The 16,691-nt window shown below is 39.4% G+C and overlaps 1 protein-coding gene across 3 annotated transcripts in view; it reads right to left on the bottom strand.

The window, feature by feature from the left end:
* Nucleotides 1-13,720, bottom strand: part of med14.S (mediator complex subunit 14 S homeolog) — a 51,669-nt gene extending 37,949 nt beyond the window's left edge. For 2 of the 3 annotated variants that reach the window (XM_041583749.1, XM_041583750.1), the window contains exons 1-10: nt 12,827-13,719; nt 11,277-11,303; nt 10,775-10,880; nt 9,305-9,478; nt 8,955-9,084; nt 8,537-8,665; nt 5,669-5,776; nt 2,803-2,935; nt 2,090-2,240; nt 1,180-1,291 (exon numbers count right to left, since the gene is read on the bottom strand). In XM_041583749.1, the coding sequence (XP_041439683.1) occupies nt 1,180-1,291; nt 2,090-2,240; nt 2,803-2,935; nt 5,669-5,776; nt 8,537-8,665; nt 8,955-9,084; nt 9,305-9,478; nt 10,775-10,880; nt 11,277-11,303; nt 12,827-13,008 (1,252 nt within the window). In that variant the 5' untranslated portion in view covers nt 13,009-13,719. Of the gene's footprint in view, nt 1-1,179; nt 1,292-2,089; nt 2,241-2,802; nt 2,936-5,668; nt 5,777-8,536; nt 8,666-8,954; nt 9,085-9,304; nt 9,479-10,774; nt 10,881-11,276; nt 11,304-12,826 lie in introns of all 3 variants that reach the window. The other variant, XM_041583751.1, reaches the window with a different exon arrangement.
* Between the last annotated feature and the right edge of the window lie 2,971 nt (nt 13,721-16,691).

The raw sequence follows: 16,691 nt of genomic DNA, 5'->3' as shown, positions 1-16,691 counted from the left end.
CGCATTGGTGTCATCAGAGTTGGCCCAATTCCTCACAACTACCAACTGAGATGCCAAATAATAAAAGAAAAGGTTAGGGGCCGCCAAACCTCCCTGCTGAGTCGGGAGTTGTAAGGTGGTGAGAGCTAGTCTAGGGGTAGCATTATTCCAGTACATCATAAGTGCAAGGCTTTTGAGTTTAGAGAAGATCATATGAGGAATCATTAATGGGGATTGTCTAAAGATATAAGTTAATTTCGGTAGTATCACCATTTTAAAGAGGTTTATCCTACCGATTAAAGATAGAGGCAAAGTAGCCCATGCAGTTCTTTTCTGTTCCATATATCGTATTTGAGGCAGAATATTAAGTTCTACGTATTTATTTAGGTCAGCATGGATCCAAATCCCCAAATATTTGAAGGTGGTCACCCAATTAAGTCCCAAAGTCCTCTGAGGATTATCCGGTGGAAGAGTATCTATAGGAAAGAGAACCGACTTGGACCAGTTTATCCTGAGTCCAGAATAATTAGTGTGATCATTTATAATGTTTAGAGCTTGCGTCAGTGCCAGGTGTGAGTTAGGCAGGTATAGTAAAGTGTCATCAGCATACATTGAAATGACCTCAGTTAGGTTCCCAATCCTAAGCCCTTCAATGTCCCGGGAGGCCCTGATGCGACAGGCCATAGGCTCCATGGCCAGTGCAAACAAAAAAGGGGAAAGGGGGCAGCCCTGCCTGGTTCCTCTGAGGATTGGAAATGGGGTGGATAATTTGTTGTTTGTACGGATTTTCGCTACAGGCAGCTCATATATTCTTGTGTAAAACCTTGTTAATGAGAAACCTTTTTAAAGGCAATCGATTAAGACTAAACTAAGGGGATTCATTTGCACTGATATGGGGCAGGATTGCTTTACTGACAAACTGACAAACTTCAGCTGGTTTCTTGGCTTGACATGCCTTTTTGTACCTTCATAGGTTCAATACTTATCCCCGGTGTCATTCCACTTTACTACACATACTTAATATATGGACTTGTTTTGACTACTTTATATGTTTGGATTACTTGGGTTGTTACGGACATCTGATTTAAATTTCATGTCAATAGCCCCATTAGAAATTTATTTATCAAAAACTTTGACATGTTCAATACTTATTTTCACTGCTGTAAATATATTATAAGAAGATTAAAAAAATACACATACAGTTGTCATTGGGGTTGGAACTTTTCAGGATGGTCTTCAGTTCCTGGAGTTTCTGGTGTGACCTTGCATGAACACTGTCTATTAGCAGTTTTTCTATTGACAGATGGTCAATCTATAAAAATAAATTAAATAAAATAATTCAGAAAGCACACAGTCCAATATTCAGGATTTTATCACCCTTTATAGAAAATCAACACATATCCAAAGTAATGGAGACCAACATCAACCCAATGGTCTGCTGACCGCAAATCCTCTCCCTGATGATAGATGTCGATCGGGCAGGGTTAAAAATCCCGTCCGATCGCAGCTGCATCTGTTCGTTGATGCAGTCCCGCGATCCGACTGCTCATATTGCTACTTCACGATCCGATTGTTGGGTCCTAGGGCCGACGATCGGATCAGCCCAATATTGCCCATCTCAATGTGGGCATATGGGGGGGAAGAGATCCACTCGTTTGGCGAAATCAACAAATGAGCGGTTCTCTACATGTATGGCCACTTTTAGGCTTCAGCTGTCCCACTAATACACAGCAAGTTAAAAAAAATTTGTACATCAGTCAGTCAGTGAACTTACAATCTAGGGTGCATCCAATCACTCAATGGCTAATACAGTTAAACCCCATGGGCCTGAGAGTTTGTCAGATCACTCACAGGAAATAAATCCTTGGGTTTCCAGATAGAACAATGATCCTGCAATCATTTAGAATTGAATCCCTGCTTAGCCCACTTTTTTTAATTTTGTCCAATTAAATTCAGTGAGACCAATCACAATTTATTAGCCAAATCAATCATTGTAAAGATGATGCTTTTTTGTGTGCATGGATGACTAAAGATCAATATCTGTACATATGGCCCCAGCCCCCCCTAAAATGCAGTTATATGCAAATCATGAACCATTTTTAACTCTTACCCGCATAGCTCTTTCCATTAATTTAGAATCACAAGCAGGCAAAGGAGGCTCATGTGAAATCTGCAGAGGTTTTGAGCAATCATTTTCATCAATCTTGATTGTGACTTTATGGACGGAGGCAGTTCCAGTTTTTCTGCCTAAAACTTGTTGGCTAAAAAAAAAAACAAATGATAAGCAACTGAAAACAAATTAATAAAGAATATAAGAAACCAGGCAAATTATACAAGTTGGGATCCCTCAAAAATGAAAGTTTAAATTACAGAAAATAATTTGTTATTAATGGACCTTGCCTGAGTTTGTACATGTATGACAAGTTATAGAATTTTAAGAGTCATCAACTATTGAATGCAAGAAACCTGCTGTGCATAAACCCTGGAAACGAATTTACCACTAAATATATAGTTTAGCGACTTTAAAAAGTAAAAACAAATTAAAAGAGTGCTGAAACTTGGTTATCTGCTGCTTGAAATCACATAGAATCATAAATATGTCCTTGAAGTCGCAGTGATATGCAAGTGACTTAAAGAGCACATCTGGTGCTCTATTTAAAATTTTTGCTGCTAATCAAGTAGTCAAATCCAATCAAATTATCAAAATGCCACTTGCAGATAAATGCACTTGCGTAATTTAAGTTTTAAGGAGATCCCATTAAGGTTTTGAGAATAATCGCCTTCTCCAAGTACTCAAGACCAAAGTTGGGGGGGGAAACATACTTCCAGACAGTAAGTGTAAGGAATTTTCCAGCAAGATATCGATCGACTTGGACAAGATCTCCCCAACGTTCTCTGATCAGCATTAATGTCTGTGAATGAAGGACTTCTAACTGAAGTGACAGGCAAAAGGAATCTGGGAAATTGTTAAGAAAATATAAATATATTGGTGTACAGATTTATCAAAGGTTGAATTTTGAATTTATGTGAATTATTTTTTACTCTAATAGATTCGAATATACTCAACTGGAATGGCAGGTTATTTATGAAAAAATTTCATATTCGATCGGATAGTCCCAAGCCAAAAATTCGAATCGGATTTGAATCTAATTCGAAGCAAGTTTTCCCTCCGAAAAAAATCGGATCTCAGGAAGGCAATTAACATATTCAAATAGTTCAATGGACTTCTGCCATTGCATTGTAAATATGTAGTTTTTTTTTCTGCTGGCTACACCCGACAAAGACAGTTTGTAAAGGTCTTAATTTTTATTCTTTGACACTTTTAAATGACTTTCTTTCTTGTCTATTATTTTTTAAATTATCTATATTTTTATATATTTTTTAAGTTTTATATATTTCTTGCAATAAGAAAGATTTTCAGTTTTTACCTTTTGATAAAAAAATATGAATAGTAACATTTTTCATTTAAAAAAAAAAACAAAAACGCTAGCAATACTGACCAGACAGTCTCCTTTAATCAAGGGTTTAACCTACGGCACTATTCAGGAAAAAATCTCCCTTTTTGCAGATGACCTCCTTATATATTTGGCAGATCCCAATGATTCTCTTACGGCCCTCCTGGACCTGGTCAACCGGTTTGGCTCCTTCTCCGGACTACGAGTTAACTGGGAAAAATCAGTCTTATTCCCCATTGACCCTGGTCAACCTCGATCTCTACCAAAGGAGACCCCTCTCGAATGGGCCACCCAATTCAAGTACCTAGGAGTGATAGTCCATGCAGATCTCACAAAATACACTACTTTGAACCTCGACCCAATTTTAGTTAATCTGACCAATACCTTAAATCGATGGACTAAACTCCCTCTGTCTCTCTGGGGTAGGGTAAATGTCATTAAAATGATTTACCTCCCCAAAATTCTCTACCTACTCCATAATGCGCCAATATATATCTCCAAAAAATACTTTAAAAGTATAAACCAAATCGTGATCCCCTTCCTCTGGAACAATAAAACACCCAGAATCGCTTGGTCAAAGCTGTGTGCACCATGCGACGTGGGAGGACTGGCCCTCCCCAACTTCCATTGGTATTTCACAAGTATATTACCTCCACTGGTGCTTTAACCCTGACCCATATAACCCAAACTCGCAGTTGCAAGCTCTTTTACTATCCTCGTGGGAGGGTCTCCGCAACTTTCCCTATCGGAGTCCCAGGGATTCTGGCCCATTACCGACGACACTGACTAGCCCACAGAAGGCCTGGCTGATAGCTCTCAAACTTTTGGGACATTCACCACCCCTCCTATCCCCTCACCTCCCACTCTGGGGAAATTCCTATCTAAATCACTTTAGATCCTTGCAACACTCTGTTTTCTGGTCAAGGCAAGGCATTAAATGCTTGAAGGACCTCCTTGAGAATCATACCTTTGCCACCCTTTGCTCACTACGACAAAAGTGCCAGCCAACAGAAATTCCATTATTTAAGTACCTACAATTACGTCATGCCTTCCACTCCCAATTTAACAGCCTTACTCCCCAGCAATCCTGCCCAGTCATAGAAGAAATTCTTCATGATCCCAACCCGGCAAAGCTGGTGTCCCAGCTCTACCAGCAATTCCTTTTATCCGGCCCCAAACCTTTTCGATCGGCACAAGACTGGTGGAATACCAAAAATGTAGGCCTTGAGCAGGATGACTGGGAAGAAGCAACAGGTCACATATACACTGGCCTGATATCGTTGAAAGACAAACTAATTCAATATAAAATTATGCATCATATTTACATAACTCCCACACGACTCAAAATGATGGGCCGGATCCCCTGCGACTCCTGTCCCTGGTGTCACCAACAAGCTGCGGATTTCTTCCACTTAATCTGGGAATGCCACTACATATTGAGCTTTTGGACACAAGTCGTAAACTATCTAGCGGACAATCTTGACTTTCCGAGAATAATTTCACCTACAGTTTGCCTTTTGGGGGTCCTAGAAGAGATAATCCCAGCTAAGTATACTCGAATCTCTTTTTGTATCCTACTCTTTTATGCGAAAAAAACTGTAGCCCTTCACTGGATGGGTAACCTCTCACCCTTTCTCAATGCGTGGATACAACTGGTTAACAAAGCGGTACCCCTATATAAGCTCACCTACGAAGTTAGGGGAACACCAACAAAATTTGATAAAATTTGGGGATTGTGGAATGACATTGACCCGACCCCTCTATAGCAAGTCTTAACCAAGTCCATCTCCTATTATGAAATCCTTCATGGTTAGCTATCCTACATATCCTCGACAGTCCCAACCTAGCCTTCAGATGTAAAGTTCACCTGAGTTTGATAGTGTCCATCTCAACTGCTCGATCACTGTCTTGTGTTATGCTTGGTGATAGCCTATGCCATGTTTTCATCCTGCCAAACTTGTACAGTTTAGTCTGCGAGTGTACTTATTTGTTGTATGTATGATTGCTGTGTGTTTTAAAAAGAAATAAAACTTACCTTTAAAAAAAAAAAAAAAAACCAGGCAGTATACTTTTCCAACACAAGAGCTATGTACTGTGCTGTTGAGCAAAAAATATACATAGCAATATACTGCACCTTTGAAGCAAAGATGTACAAAACAATGGCTAAAATAAGAAACTTAATTCCACATTTCCAAAATAAGATTAACAGGATCTCAAATATATAGCAAGGATACGTAAACAGTTGTACATGTCCTGAAGTGGTTTTTCATCAGCAAAAAGTCTTGACTGAACAAGCTGGTGGATGAAGTTGATCTGCATGCTGTGAACTAATGCACGGCCATCTTAAAGACAAAACGGTATGAAAAAAACAAAATTAATGGAATGTGTGCATTGCACCCCGCTTACGGTTTTTAAAAATTAGCGGTGAGCACAACTTCCACTTGTTTGTTATAGACAAATTCAAATAGACACATACAAGAGTTCCTCTGCACTCAACCCATTATCAATATGTACATAATATATTTATTTCTCAAAGTGAATAAACCCAGCAAACAGTGCCAAATTAAAGACAGAGGTGGGAAGAAAATGTAAGACACAGGTGATGACATCAGCAAACATCATTACTGTAAAAAATGTGAGTAGTACACACAGAGAGAGAGAGAGAGAGAGAGAGAGAGAGAGAGAGAGAGAGAGAGAGAGAGAGAGAGAGAGAGAGAGAGAGAGAGAGAGAGAGAGAGAGAGAGAGAGAGATATTATATATATATATATCAGTTGTATGTAATTAAATCAAATGTGAAAAACTGGACGTGCAAACATTTAGGTACCCTTGTAATTTTGCTAATTTGAATGCATGTAACTGCTCAATACTGATTACTAGCAACACCAAATTGGTTGGATTAGCTCAATAAGCCTTGAACTTCATAGGCAGGTGTGTCCAACCATGAGAAAAGGTACAGTATTTACAACAAGGTGGCCAATTGCAAGTTGTGCTTCTGTTTGACTCTCCTCTGAAGAGTGACAACATGGGATCCTTAAAGCAACTCTCATAAGATCTGAAAACAAAGACTGTTCAGTATCATGGTTTAGGGGGAAGGCTACAAAAAGCTGTCTCAGAGGTTTAAACGGTCAGTTTTAACTATAAGGAATGTAATCAGGAAATGGAAGGACACAGGCACAGTTGCTGTAAAATCCAGGTCTGGCAAGTCAAGAAAAATACGGGAGCAGCATATGCGGAGGATTGCAAGAATGTTACAGACAACCCAAAAATCACCTCCAAAGACTTGCAAGAACATCTTGCTGCAGATGGTGTATCTGTACATCATTCTACAATTCAACGCAATTTGCACAAAGAACATCTGTATGGCAGGGTGATGCGAAAGAAGACCTTTCTGCACTCACGCCACAAACAGTCGCTTGTTGTATGCAAAAGCTCATTTAGATAAGCCACAATCATTCTGGAACAAAGTGGTTTGGACTGATAAGACAAAAATTTAGCTATTTGGTAATAACAAAAAGCACATTGCATGGCTGAAGAAAAACACCTGCTAGCTACTGTCAAATTTGGTGGAGGTTCCATCATGCTGTAGGGCTGTGTGGCTTGTTCAGGGACTGGGTCCCTTGTTAAAGGGGAACTCCACACAAACATAACTTAAGCTTTTTGAAAAGTAAACAAAATTTCAAGCAACTTTGCAATATACATAAATTAAAAAATATGCAGACTTGTCATGATTTTTAATGGCTTCTGACAGTTCCCTAATCTACTTTGCTGAGCTGGCTGACTACGGTTACTTTGTATCAGCAGCCATCTGTCCTTAGCCTGCATCCTCCAAACCCCACAATTCCCTGCACATGTGATTTCAATAACGAATGGAACATGACAGTGCAATGCCTTGTGGGTGATGTAGTTCCTGCATGCGGTCTGTTAACTGTGAAGAAGTTGTTACAATTTGTAATAGTGTGTAGTCCCTCCTTCCCTGCCAGGATTTCAAATGATGCAGACAGAGAAGAACTGTTAAACAGCTGGACTTCAGTATAGAAAATGGCATTTATTCATAGTTTTTGAAGAAACAGGTAACTGTGATGGGTATATTAGGGGTTTCTGTGTTATGTGGGCCTCTTTATCAAATTTTGGTTTGGAAGCCGGAGTTCCCCTTTCTGGTTGAGGGTCGGATGAATTCAACACAATATCAACAAATACTTCAGGATAATGTTCAAGCATGAGTCACAAAGTTGAAGTTACGCAGGGGTTGGATATTCCAACAAGACAATAACCCTAAACACAATTCAAATTCTACAAAGGCATTTATGCAGAGGGAGAAGAATAATATTATGGAATGGCCATCACAGTCCACCGACTTGAATATCATCGAAAATCTATGGGATGATTTGCAGCAGGCTGTCCATGCTCGGCAGCCATAAACTGAACTGGAGAAATTTTGCATGGACGAATGGTCAATCCAGACACTCATCAAAGGCTATGGGAGGCGTCTAGAGGCTGTTTCATTTTTCAAAAGGGATCAAAAGGAGGCTCAACTAAGTATTGATGTAATATCTCTGTTGGGGTGCCCACATTTATGCTTTGTTATGATACATATTTTCTGTTAATTCAATAAACTATATCACTGATGAAATATTACTGTTTCCATAAGGCATGTTATATATTAAAAGGAAGTTGCTACTTTGAAAGCTCAGCCAACGATAAACAAAACTCCAAAGAATTAAGAGGGGTTTCCAAAAATTTTCATATGACTGTAGATATAGATATAGTTTATTTGGTAGAAATGCCTTCCTAGCACCATTACCTACCTCTGTCAGACTTTAAACTGCCTTTTTCTATTGCTACTGAATCTTTAGTGCTCAAGGGGCATCAGACCCTACCCAAAAGCCTGATGTTGAAGCTTCTGCAGCAATGACAAAAAGCATGGTAAAGTCTAAAAACCAATAGTTGAAGAAAAGAAGTGTATAGTTTTATAAAGTATCAGCTGTACTAAATCTGCAGAATGTCTATATAACTATAAATACCACCACATAGAAATTTACACTCAGCTAGGCTTAAAGCTTTAACTACTGCTGTAACAGAAAACAAAAAGATTCACACTTACCTCCAGTTTCCTTATCTTCTACAAGTATTTCCAATTTTAGTAATCTCCAAGGGATATCAGGGTCATCGCCCATCACAGTTAATGTTGCTTCAAATTCCCCTTCAACACGAAACTTTACACGCCCATTGGCTGTTTAAAAAGAAAGTTTCAAGGTTATACAATTATATAATAACCACCGTTATCTCTGATGATATTAAAAGAGCAACAGCACAACTGCTTGATGGCTGTCTATATAACATATGTATACAAACAGAAGGATCAAGATGAACTCTGCTGAAAAATGTATAAATATAAAAAAAAAACATCCTAAGCAGAACATGCTTCTTTATATATGAGCTACTAGAGTTGATTGCTTAAAAAAAAACTCAAGTTACATTATTAAGCCACAAATTTAATAATTCAAAAAACAAAAACTTACCAACAGTGAGATTCGCTAGTTGTGGGGGAAGATCTGTAGTTACTAATCGATGCCTGAGAATCTGATTGAGCTGCTGAAGTGTAGCTTGCTTTTCACTTTTTGTTATGGGATCTGGAGGAATTATTTTATCCTATCAGAAACAAGGGAAAAAATTAATTAGCTAATTCTGACAGCTGTACATACTAATAGAATGACCTACTTCTGAGGAAGTATAATAAACAAACACAATAACTTGCCTGCTGTAGATTGTAAATTCTGCTGCACAGTCATTGCAACCAACACAATCATAAGCTTTATTAAAATGTAATCAGGGCAGCGAAATCAGAAAGGAAATGATATACAACTCATACCCGAATACAAGTTGGTAGCCTTGGGTAAGATCCCGTTGTAAGAACATCAATGGCATAAGGAATTGCAAAACTAGGTAACCGAGCATGGACAAGTGCATCTCTTGCTAATGATGCCAGTCGATCAGCTGTGTCCACAAATAATATGGTTTGTTGATCTAAGAAATTGGATATCATCTGTTTAAAAAAATAAAAAACAAGGGATTTAAAATACTGTTTAAAATACTACCAACTATAGCAGTTCCGCCGGCTGATGTCCACTAACCAACAATTACCACCCAAAAGCATGAACAGCTGAAGACAGGTTTGGATAGGCTTTAACTGTACATGGGAAAATGACATCAAGCTGTGAAAGATGGCAACCACCAAAACTACTGCACTACTATTTTATATTTTTATTAACTGGTATGCAAAAGAAGCAACATTTTCTTAAATGGTATGGTGCAGTTCAGGAGTAGGGCCTTTGCAAATGTCCAAAGTTTTGAATATGCTTTTGCTCTCCTACCTAACCATACCGCCTTAGGTTCCTAAAAGACTGCCTCACTAGACTAGACTAGACTAGAATTTATCCAATTGTTGGATGGATAGCTGGTAAACTGAATATCAGTGAAATTTTTCGGAGAGGGTTACTGGCCATATTGAATACATAATGAGCTACAGAATGTGACTGTTTCAAATGTGTATAAAAAAAACCCTAACCTTGTTAAAAGAAAAGTGTATAAACATATACGTAATCAGCTTTGAAAAAGAAACTGAAATGTTCTGAAAGCTTGCTGCAATTATAATCTTAGTTAGCCAAAGATATTAACTTTACAACACTTTTGTTATGCTTCATATTAACAACTGGAAAATAGATGAATGGGGATGGAATATTTTTTTAATGCAGATAAAGCTTTAAGGGGTTATTCACCTTTAATCTAACTTTTATTAAGTTACGTTCCGGGCCTCTCCTAATCATATATCAGTCTCTTATTCAATTTCTTGTAGGGATGCACTGAATCCACTATTTTGGATTCGGCCAATCCCTCGAATCCTTCATGAAGGATTCGGCCGAATACCGAACCAAATCCGAATCCTAATTTGCATATGCAAATAAGGGGTGGCAAGGGGAAAACATTTTTTACTTCCTTGTTTTGTGACAAAAAGTCACAGGATTTCCCTCTCCGCCCCTAATTTTCATATCTAAATATGAACAACCCCTTTAAGCATGTTGTAGGAAGCATGGCAGAATAATAGGGATAATTAGAAAATTTACTTAATGCACTAATAAGTTGCCTAAAGCAATGTTCCCTCTAATTCCTTCTCGGCTATTTGCGCAAAAAATGTATTTTGTGTGCACATTTTAAACTTGTGTGTACAGTTTTTAGAAACAATGTGTTCAGAATATAAAATTGTTTTTCACACCTTAGATGGAACATTGGCCTGAAGTGCATAACAACAGATTCTATCATTTTTAAAATTATGAGCACTTACCGCACATTTTTCAACTTTCCCGGCATTGTTGGCCCATTTCACTAGTGCCAATAATCTGACAAAGAGTTGCCGAGTTCGGCTGGCAAACTGCACTATTTCAATCTTCCTAAAAGCAAAATAATAACGTATTTGAACAGCTCATGTCTAATAACCAAATTTCCAAGCGGGGTTAGCATTGAATCTCATGCCTCAGGCAGCAGACAGTAAAAATGTTTCAGCACAGCACCTTGAGGTTAAAAATGCCTTTATTCAAATTCACATGGCAAACCCGTTCAGGCAGCAGACAGAACATCACTGTTGCCCTGAAGTTCAACCACCCTCCTTTGGCTCAGTTCCTGCCCTGACATTTTAGTTAACTAACCCATGACATGTCTGTGGCTTATTTGCCAAAAGCTCTCTGTCTATCTCTAGACAAACTACGTAAACCCATCTCCAACACAATATCTACAGCACAACATATTAAAATATTATTTTAGAATTAACCAAGCATGAAAACACTGACCTTTCCATGTCACTCTTCCTTGGAAGTCTAGGTGGAACACACAAGGAAAAAAAAAAAAGTTAGTTAACACTTGGTTTCTGTTATTTGATTTGTATAGAAGACTAAAGATCTCAGATGGCCTTACACCTGCATGGAATACTACCAATTGGCCAAATAGATGGTGGATGTAGGATGTGAAGGATCTGTGATTCATCTTACCTTCTTCACCTGCTAATGTACCATGCGCTGGCAGGCACAGTGCATTGGCAGATGAATGTTTAAACTGCCCAACCAAGAAATTTTCATGGCATAATACACAAAATCCATGAATATCCTGTAAACTATATCCTTTAAATGGCTCTTAGTGATGTCATCAGTTAGAAACAGAGCTTAGTGATGTCAGTTGTCACATGACTCACTAAAATTTGTGTATTATAATAAATAAAGTACCCCTTGTTGGAAATTATGAGGATATTAGAAGTAACCCCTGAGTTTTTATGGAGACCATAAAATATGGTCATGGAACTCCTTGGTGACTTAAAATATCCTTATATTTTACACTATATATATATATATATATATATATATATATATATATATATATATATATATATATATATATATATATATAAACAATTACTATATATCAGTGTGTATTTAGCCAACTTAAAAGCAATGTCGAGGTCTATTAGTTTAAACATGCAAATATAACCATGACACCACTGAAAATAACCTGAAAGCACATGCATCTGTCAGGCGCATATCTCTTGCAAAAGCAACTTTGTGTGTTTCAGGCGAGAATCACCTTACAAGCACAGGTGTATACATGTGGGGGGGAATCATATGTGGGGGGGGAATCATATGTGTGCTGATAATCTAATAAACTCTGAAAAACTACACATGGAGTAGCTAAATTTTGCTCTGTTTAGCCGAAGAAATAAAAACAAAACGTTCATATGTATTTAATATGTATTTGTGTTATTTTCAGAAGGCAAAAACCAACAGAGTTGCTGCAACTAACAATATTTTATACCCAGAAATTAGTTGGTGGAACGGTATTACCAAGGGCTAAACCTGCCTCCTAATGCCATAGCAATGTTTACACATTGTGACATCTCTCAAATTTAATAACAGAATGATAGAAATTCCAGATCATCTTGAAATCTCCAATGTGGGTAGTAGTTTGAGGGTAACTACTATAGAAAAGCACTGACTAAGCCAAATTTGAACTCACCCTGCAGCCCAACATGACCACAGACACATTTAACCAAAATCCTATTGTAGTGAGGTTGCGCTCTGTGATTCTGACACTTAGTAGAACATAGTATGTGGGTGACTGATGTCTTAACACAGCAAATTGTTTGAGGAGTTTTATCAACTTGCCACAGACAGCAAAATGGTCAAGCAGAAGGAATAGAAAAACTCTTATGTGTGACTTGTTCCCAGCTGATGCATTCATTCAATAAAGTCATTTAATTAATTGACACCACTGCAATTAAACATCACTACTTCCATAAAGTTAACAGATATTGAACAGAATAGAACATAGATCTACTACTGAATATACTCACAAATCAGCCAGTACGTTGAGTTCTTGATAAGTCCGCTGAAGTAAAAATTCAATAAGGGTGCTGAGCCGGTATCCATGACTAGCAGCTGAAGGTACTACAGTCCCAGGTGGAGGGGGCTGAGGTACAGACGTGGGCCCCCCAGATACCACCAACTGACTGTTCTCTAGCTGTACTGTTGGCATTTTGGACAGTGCTTATATTTAATAGTGATCAAAAATGTGCAGCTGATGCAGGGGTGAGCAAGTCTCTGAACAATAATAATGAATTTTGAATTAAGGTTAAAAGAAAAACACTTCAAATTAAAAAAAACAGACTAGTATAAATAATGCTGTTGTGCTTGAATAAAGTAAAACACGTTGACTGGTTCTGGATATGAAAAATGAACCATATGAAAGGTGAACAAAAGGATAATTATTCAGACAGCGTTTCAATAAAACAATCAGAGTACATAAACCTCCCCCGTCCTCTGTTACCACCAGATCACCAAACAGCGCAGTTACCCCGGGGTAGAAGAGGAAGGGGAAGAGGACCAGTGGGTGAAACTCAAACAACAGCTCTTCACGCCGTGTGGGCTTAAAAAATACGCAAGTAATCAGCGATCTCAGCCGCAGCTTGTATGCAACAGCCGCTCCGGAGACATGGCGGGGAGATCTGTGAAAAAACCACTGTCAAAGTTGCTTTCTCTGCTATCCTCTTCTGTTAAGCTGATGATATGCGATCTGCAAGCACTAGGACCGCAGTGTGTCCCGGACTGCGGTGGGCAAAAGTCCCCTACTAAGCCCCCACAGAAACCTATGCAAGACACAGGCCTTCTAAGCGGCCCCGTCTATTCTGCCTCCATACACCGGAAGGGAATGGAGCTATAGGCGGGGACAAAACCGGAAGAAGTGAGGTGAGGTTAGTGGGTAGCGGGTAGTTCCTATCCTAGGAAAGGACCTGACGTCACGGTCATATGATCCTACCATGTGACCGCTCCACTGCGGCTTACCTATTCATGAGCGGCAAATTCAAACATGGGAAAGTGGGAATGGGTACTAGTGGCGGGCTGCGGACTCTTGACAGGACCTGCAACTAAATTCCCAGGGTTGCCAACTTGTATTGTAGGTTTAGTACAGGTTGTAACCTCTAGCTCAGATTTTGGGGCAGTTCTTTGTGTCGCTGGATGTTTGTAGGGATTGAAGGAATCACTAACTCTGAATTTCTGTGGGGTGAGGGTGAATCACAGTTAATTAATGTCAGGTAGACTGTATTCAATATTTAGACACCCAAATGCAGCTACAATATTGATGTTGGAGCTGGGGGTTTTTTTTACCATTACTCTCGCACAATTACGGTGCAACAATGGCAAGATAAAAATGAAAGGCAAGACATACTGACACAGCTATAATAATATTATATTCATTAACCATAAACAGGTTTGCTTTTGTGCCATGCACTGAAAGTCTCCCTTAATGGAGAATAATGTAATGGACAACTTGGGAACAATAAATTGTATAGAAACTGTTGCCTTGGTGTTTCATGAGCTGATGGTAAATGTGGAGCTCCCAGTCAAGTAATAGAACATGGGATAACGGTCATGAGAGGGACTTCTATTTAAGGAGAGGATCATTGCCCCTAAACCTTTTTAAAGGACCAGTAACACCAAGTTAGCTTAACACTTAATTCCCCCCAAACTTCTATATAAGTCAGGCTTACTCCCCCCCCTTTGGTTTTCTTTTTAAATCTTGAGCTTCAATCTGACTTCCAAAGTGCTTCATAACAGAATGTGAAAAGGTGACGGCCGCTTGAATTCCTCTCTCTTCTGATTCTGAACCGGAAGTCAGCTTCACATGGATGACCTAAAGCACCTAAGCTTTTTTTTTTTTTTTTTTTTTTTTTATAAGCATCTTCAGTTCAAATGTCTGTTTCTTTTCCTTCAGACAGCTTTGGGGGTAATATTGTGAGCATATATATTAAAGGAACAGTTCAGTGTAAAATTAAAACACTGGGTAAATAGATAGGCTGTGCAAAATAAAAAATGTTTATAAAATAGTTAGTTAGCCAAAAATGTAATGTATAAAGGCTGGAGTGATTTCATGTATAACAAGTCAGTCAGAACACTACTTCCTGCTTTTCAGCTCTCTTGGTTTACACTGACTGGTTACCCTGGTTACCAGGCAGTAACCAATCAGAGACTTGAGGGGGGGGCCACATGGGTCATATATGTTGCTTTTGAATCTGAGCTGAATGCCGAGGATCAATTGCAAACTCACTGAACAGAAATGTACCATATGGCCCCCCTTTAAGTCACTGACTAGCTCAGAGTTATAGAGCTGAAAAGCAGGAAGTTGGATTCTGGTTTTATTAGACATCTGTTCACTCCAGCCTTTTTACATTACATTTTTAGCTAACTAACTATATTAGAAACATTTTTTATTTTGCATAGCCTATCTATTTACACAGTTTTTATTTTCACAGTGAACTATTCCTTTAAGGTGGGCAAACACGGCCAGATTAAAGATGCTGATATGGGTCCTTTAGACCGATTCGGCATCTTATCTGCCCGTCTGTGGGGACTCCCAACGGGTCCTCCCAATTGATATCAGGCCAAAAATCGGGCAGATACAGATCAAGCAAGTTTGATTTTTTTTCTTTGATCCAGGATCACATCGGCTAGTTGATGCGGTCCTGTGACCCATCGGCACCCATTCACAGCATTGTAATCTGATTGTTCGGCCCCAGGGCCGAATGTTTCGGATTAACCTGATATCGCCCAGCCGTTAGTGGGCATATCGGGTTAAGATTCGCTATTTGGGGATCTCTTATAGTGTATGGCCACCTTTAGTCAGCGACTCTCTCTGGACATGAGTAACTAAGTCCTTCAGTGAGAGTGCTTCAGAACAGACCCCTGCAGCTTTCACTGTGAGCAGAAAAACCTCTGTACCTATGCATCTCTCAAAAGCTCACTGACAGCTGCTAACACGGGGGGGGGTACGGCAGGGGCAGGGCCCTGAGACAGCAATCCCGGTGGGTCCCGGACCCCCAGCCCGACCCTGACAACATATGTATGGGCACAGCCTGCCGCCAGACATGTAAAGACAAATGTGGTAATAACTAAGCTGGTATGCAAGAATATGATAGAAAAAATGTTATTTCAGATACTGGAGCATACAACTACCAGCTCTTCCCTGCTAGTGCAGGAATATGTGGAAGTGCCACAACAGGATCAAACTTTTTGTTTTATATGTGACATTTGGTACTAAAGTTACACTTCCTACGCTGAATGCAGAACCCCCTGTACCCCCTCAGTGGGGGCCCCCATTACTGCCTCAGAGATCTCTGTATGTCTCTAGCCATTGCTAAACTACCCAGCTGTCCCCGTGATAACTAGTAGCTGAGCTGTAGTTAATGTTACAGACAGAGATCTAAGCAGGGCCGTCATTAAATGGGGACAGGGGTCCCAGGAGATCTGATGGGGGCCCTGGTTCTAAAGCTGCTGTTTATAGTTTATTAGTGTTGTTTCAGAATGTCCAAGTTTGATATGTATGCGATTGGCTGTCAGTTAAAGGGATATCATGCCTTATCTCGGTGACATCACTCCCAGCTCAGCTCTAATTGGCTGAAAGCTGCAAGGAAGGTGATTTAACGGCTCAGGTACAGATGACCATTATTTCATTTCTGGATTCAGAGGTAAGTGCAGCAGATCCATACACGGGGAACAGGGGGGCATATTTAGATGATACAAAGGGCAATTTCGGGTGTTTTGTCACCCATCATTTAGTAGCTTGGGTAGTGGGGCCATCGCTCCCAAAATTGCCCCACTGCCTAACAATCTAATTGCTTGGGAAGCTGCTTGTCATGAAACTGTTCCAAATGGCATCTGTGT

Source organism: Xenopus laevis, chromosome 2S (genome assembly GCF_017654675.1).
Source record: "Xenopus laevis strain J_2021 chromosome 2S, Xenopus_laevis_v10.1, whole genome shotgun sequence".
Classification (NCBI taxonomy): domain Eukaryota; kingdom Metazoa; phylum Chordata; class Amphibia; order Anura; family Pipidae; genus Xenopus; species Xenopus laevis.
This window is presented reverse-complemented; position numbering and strand designations above follow the sequence as displayed.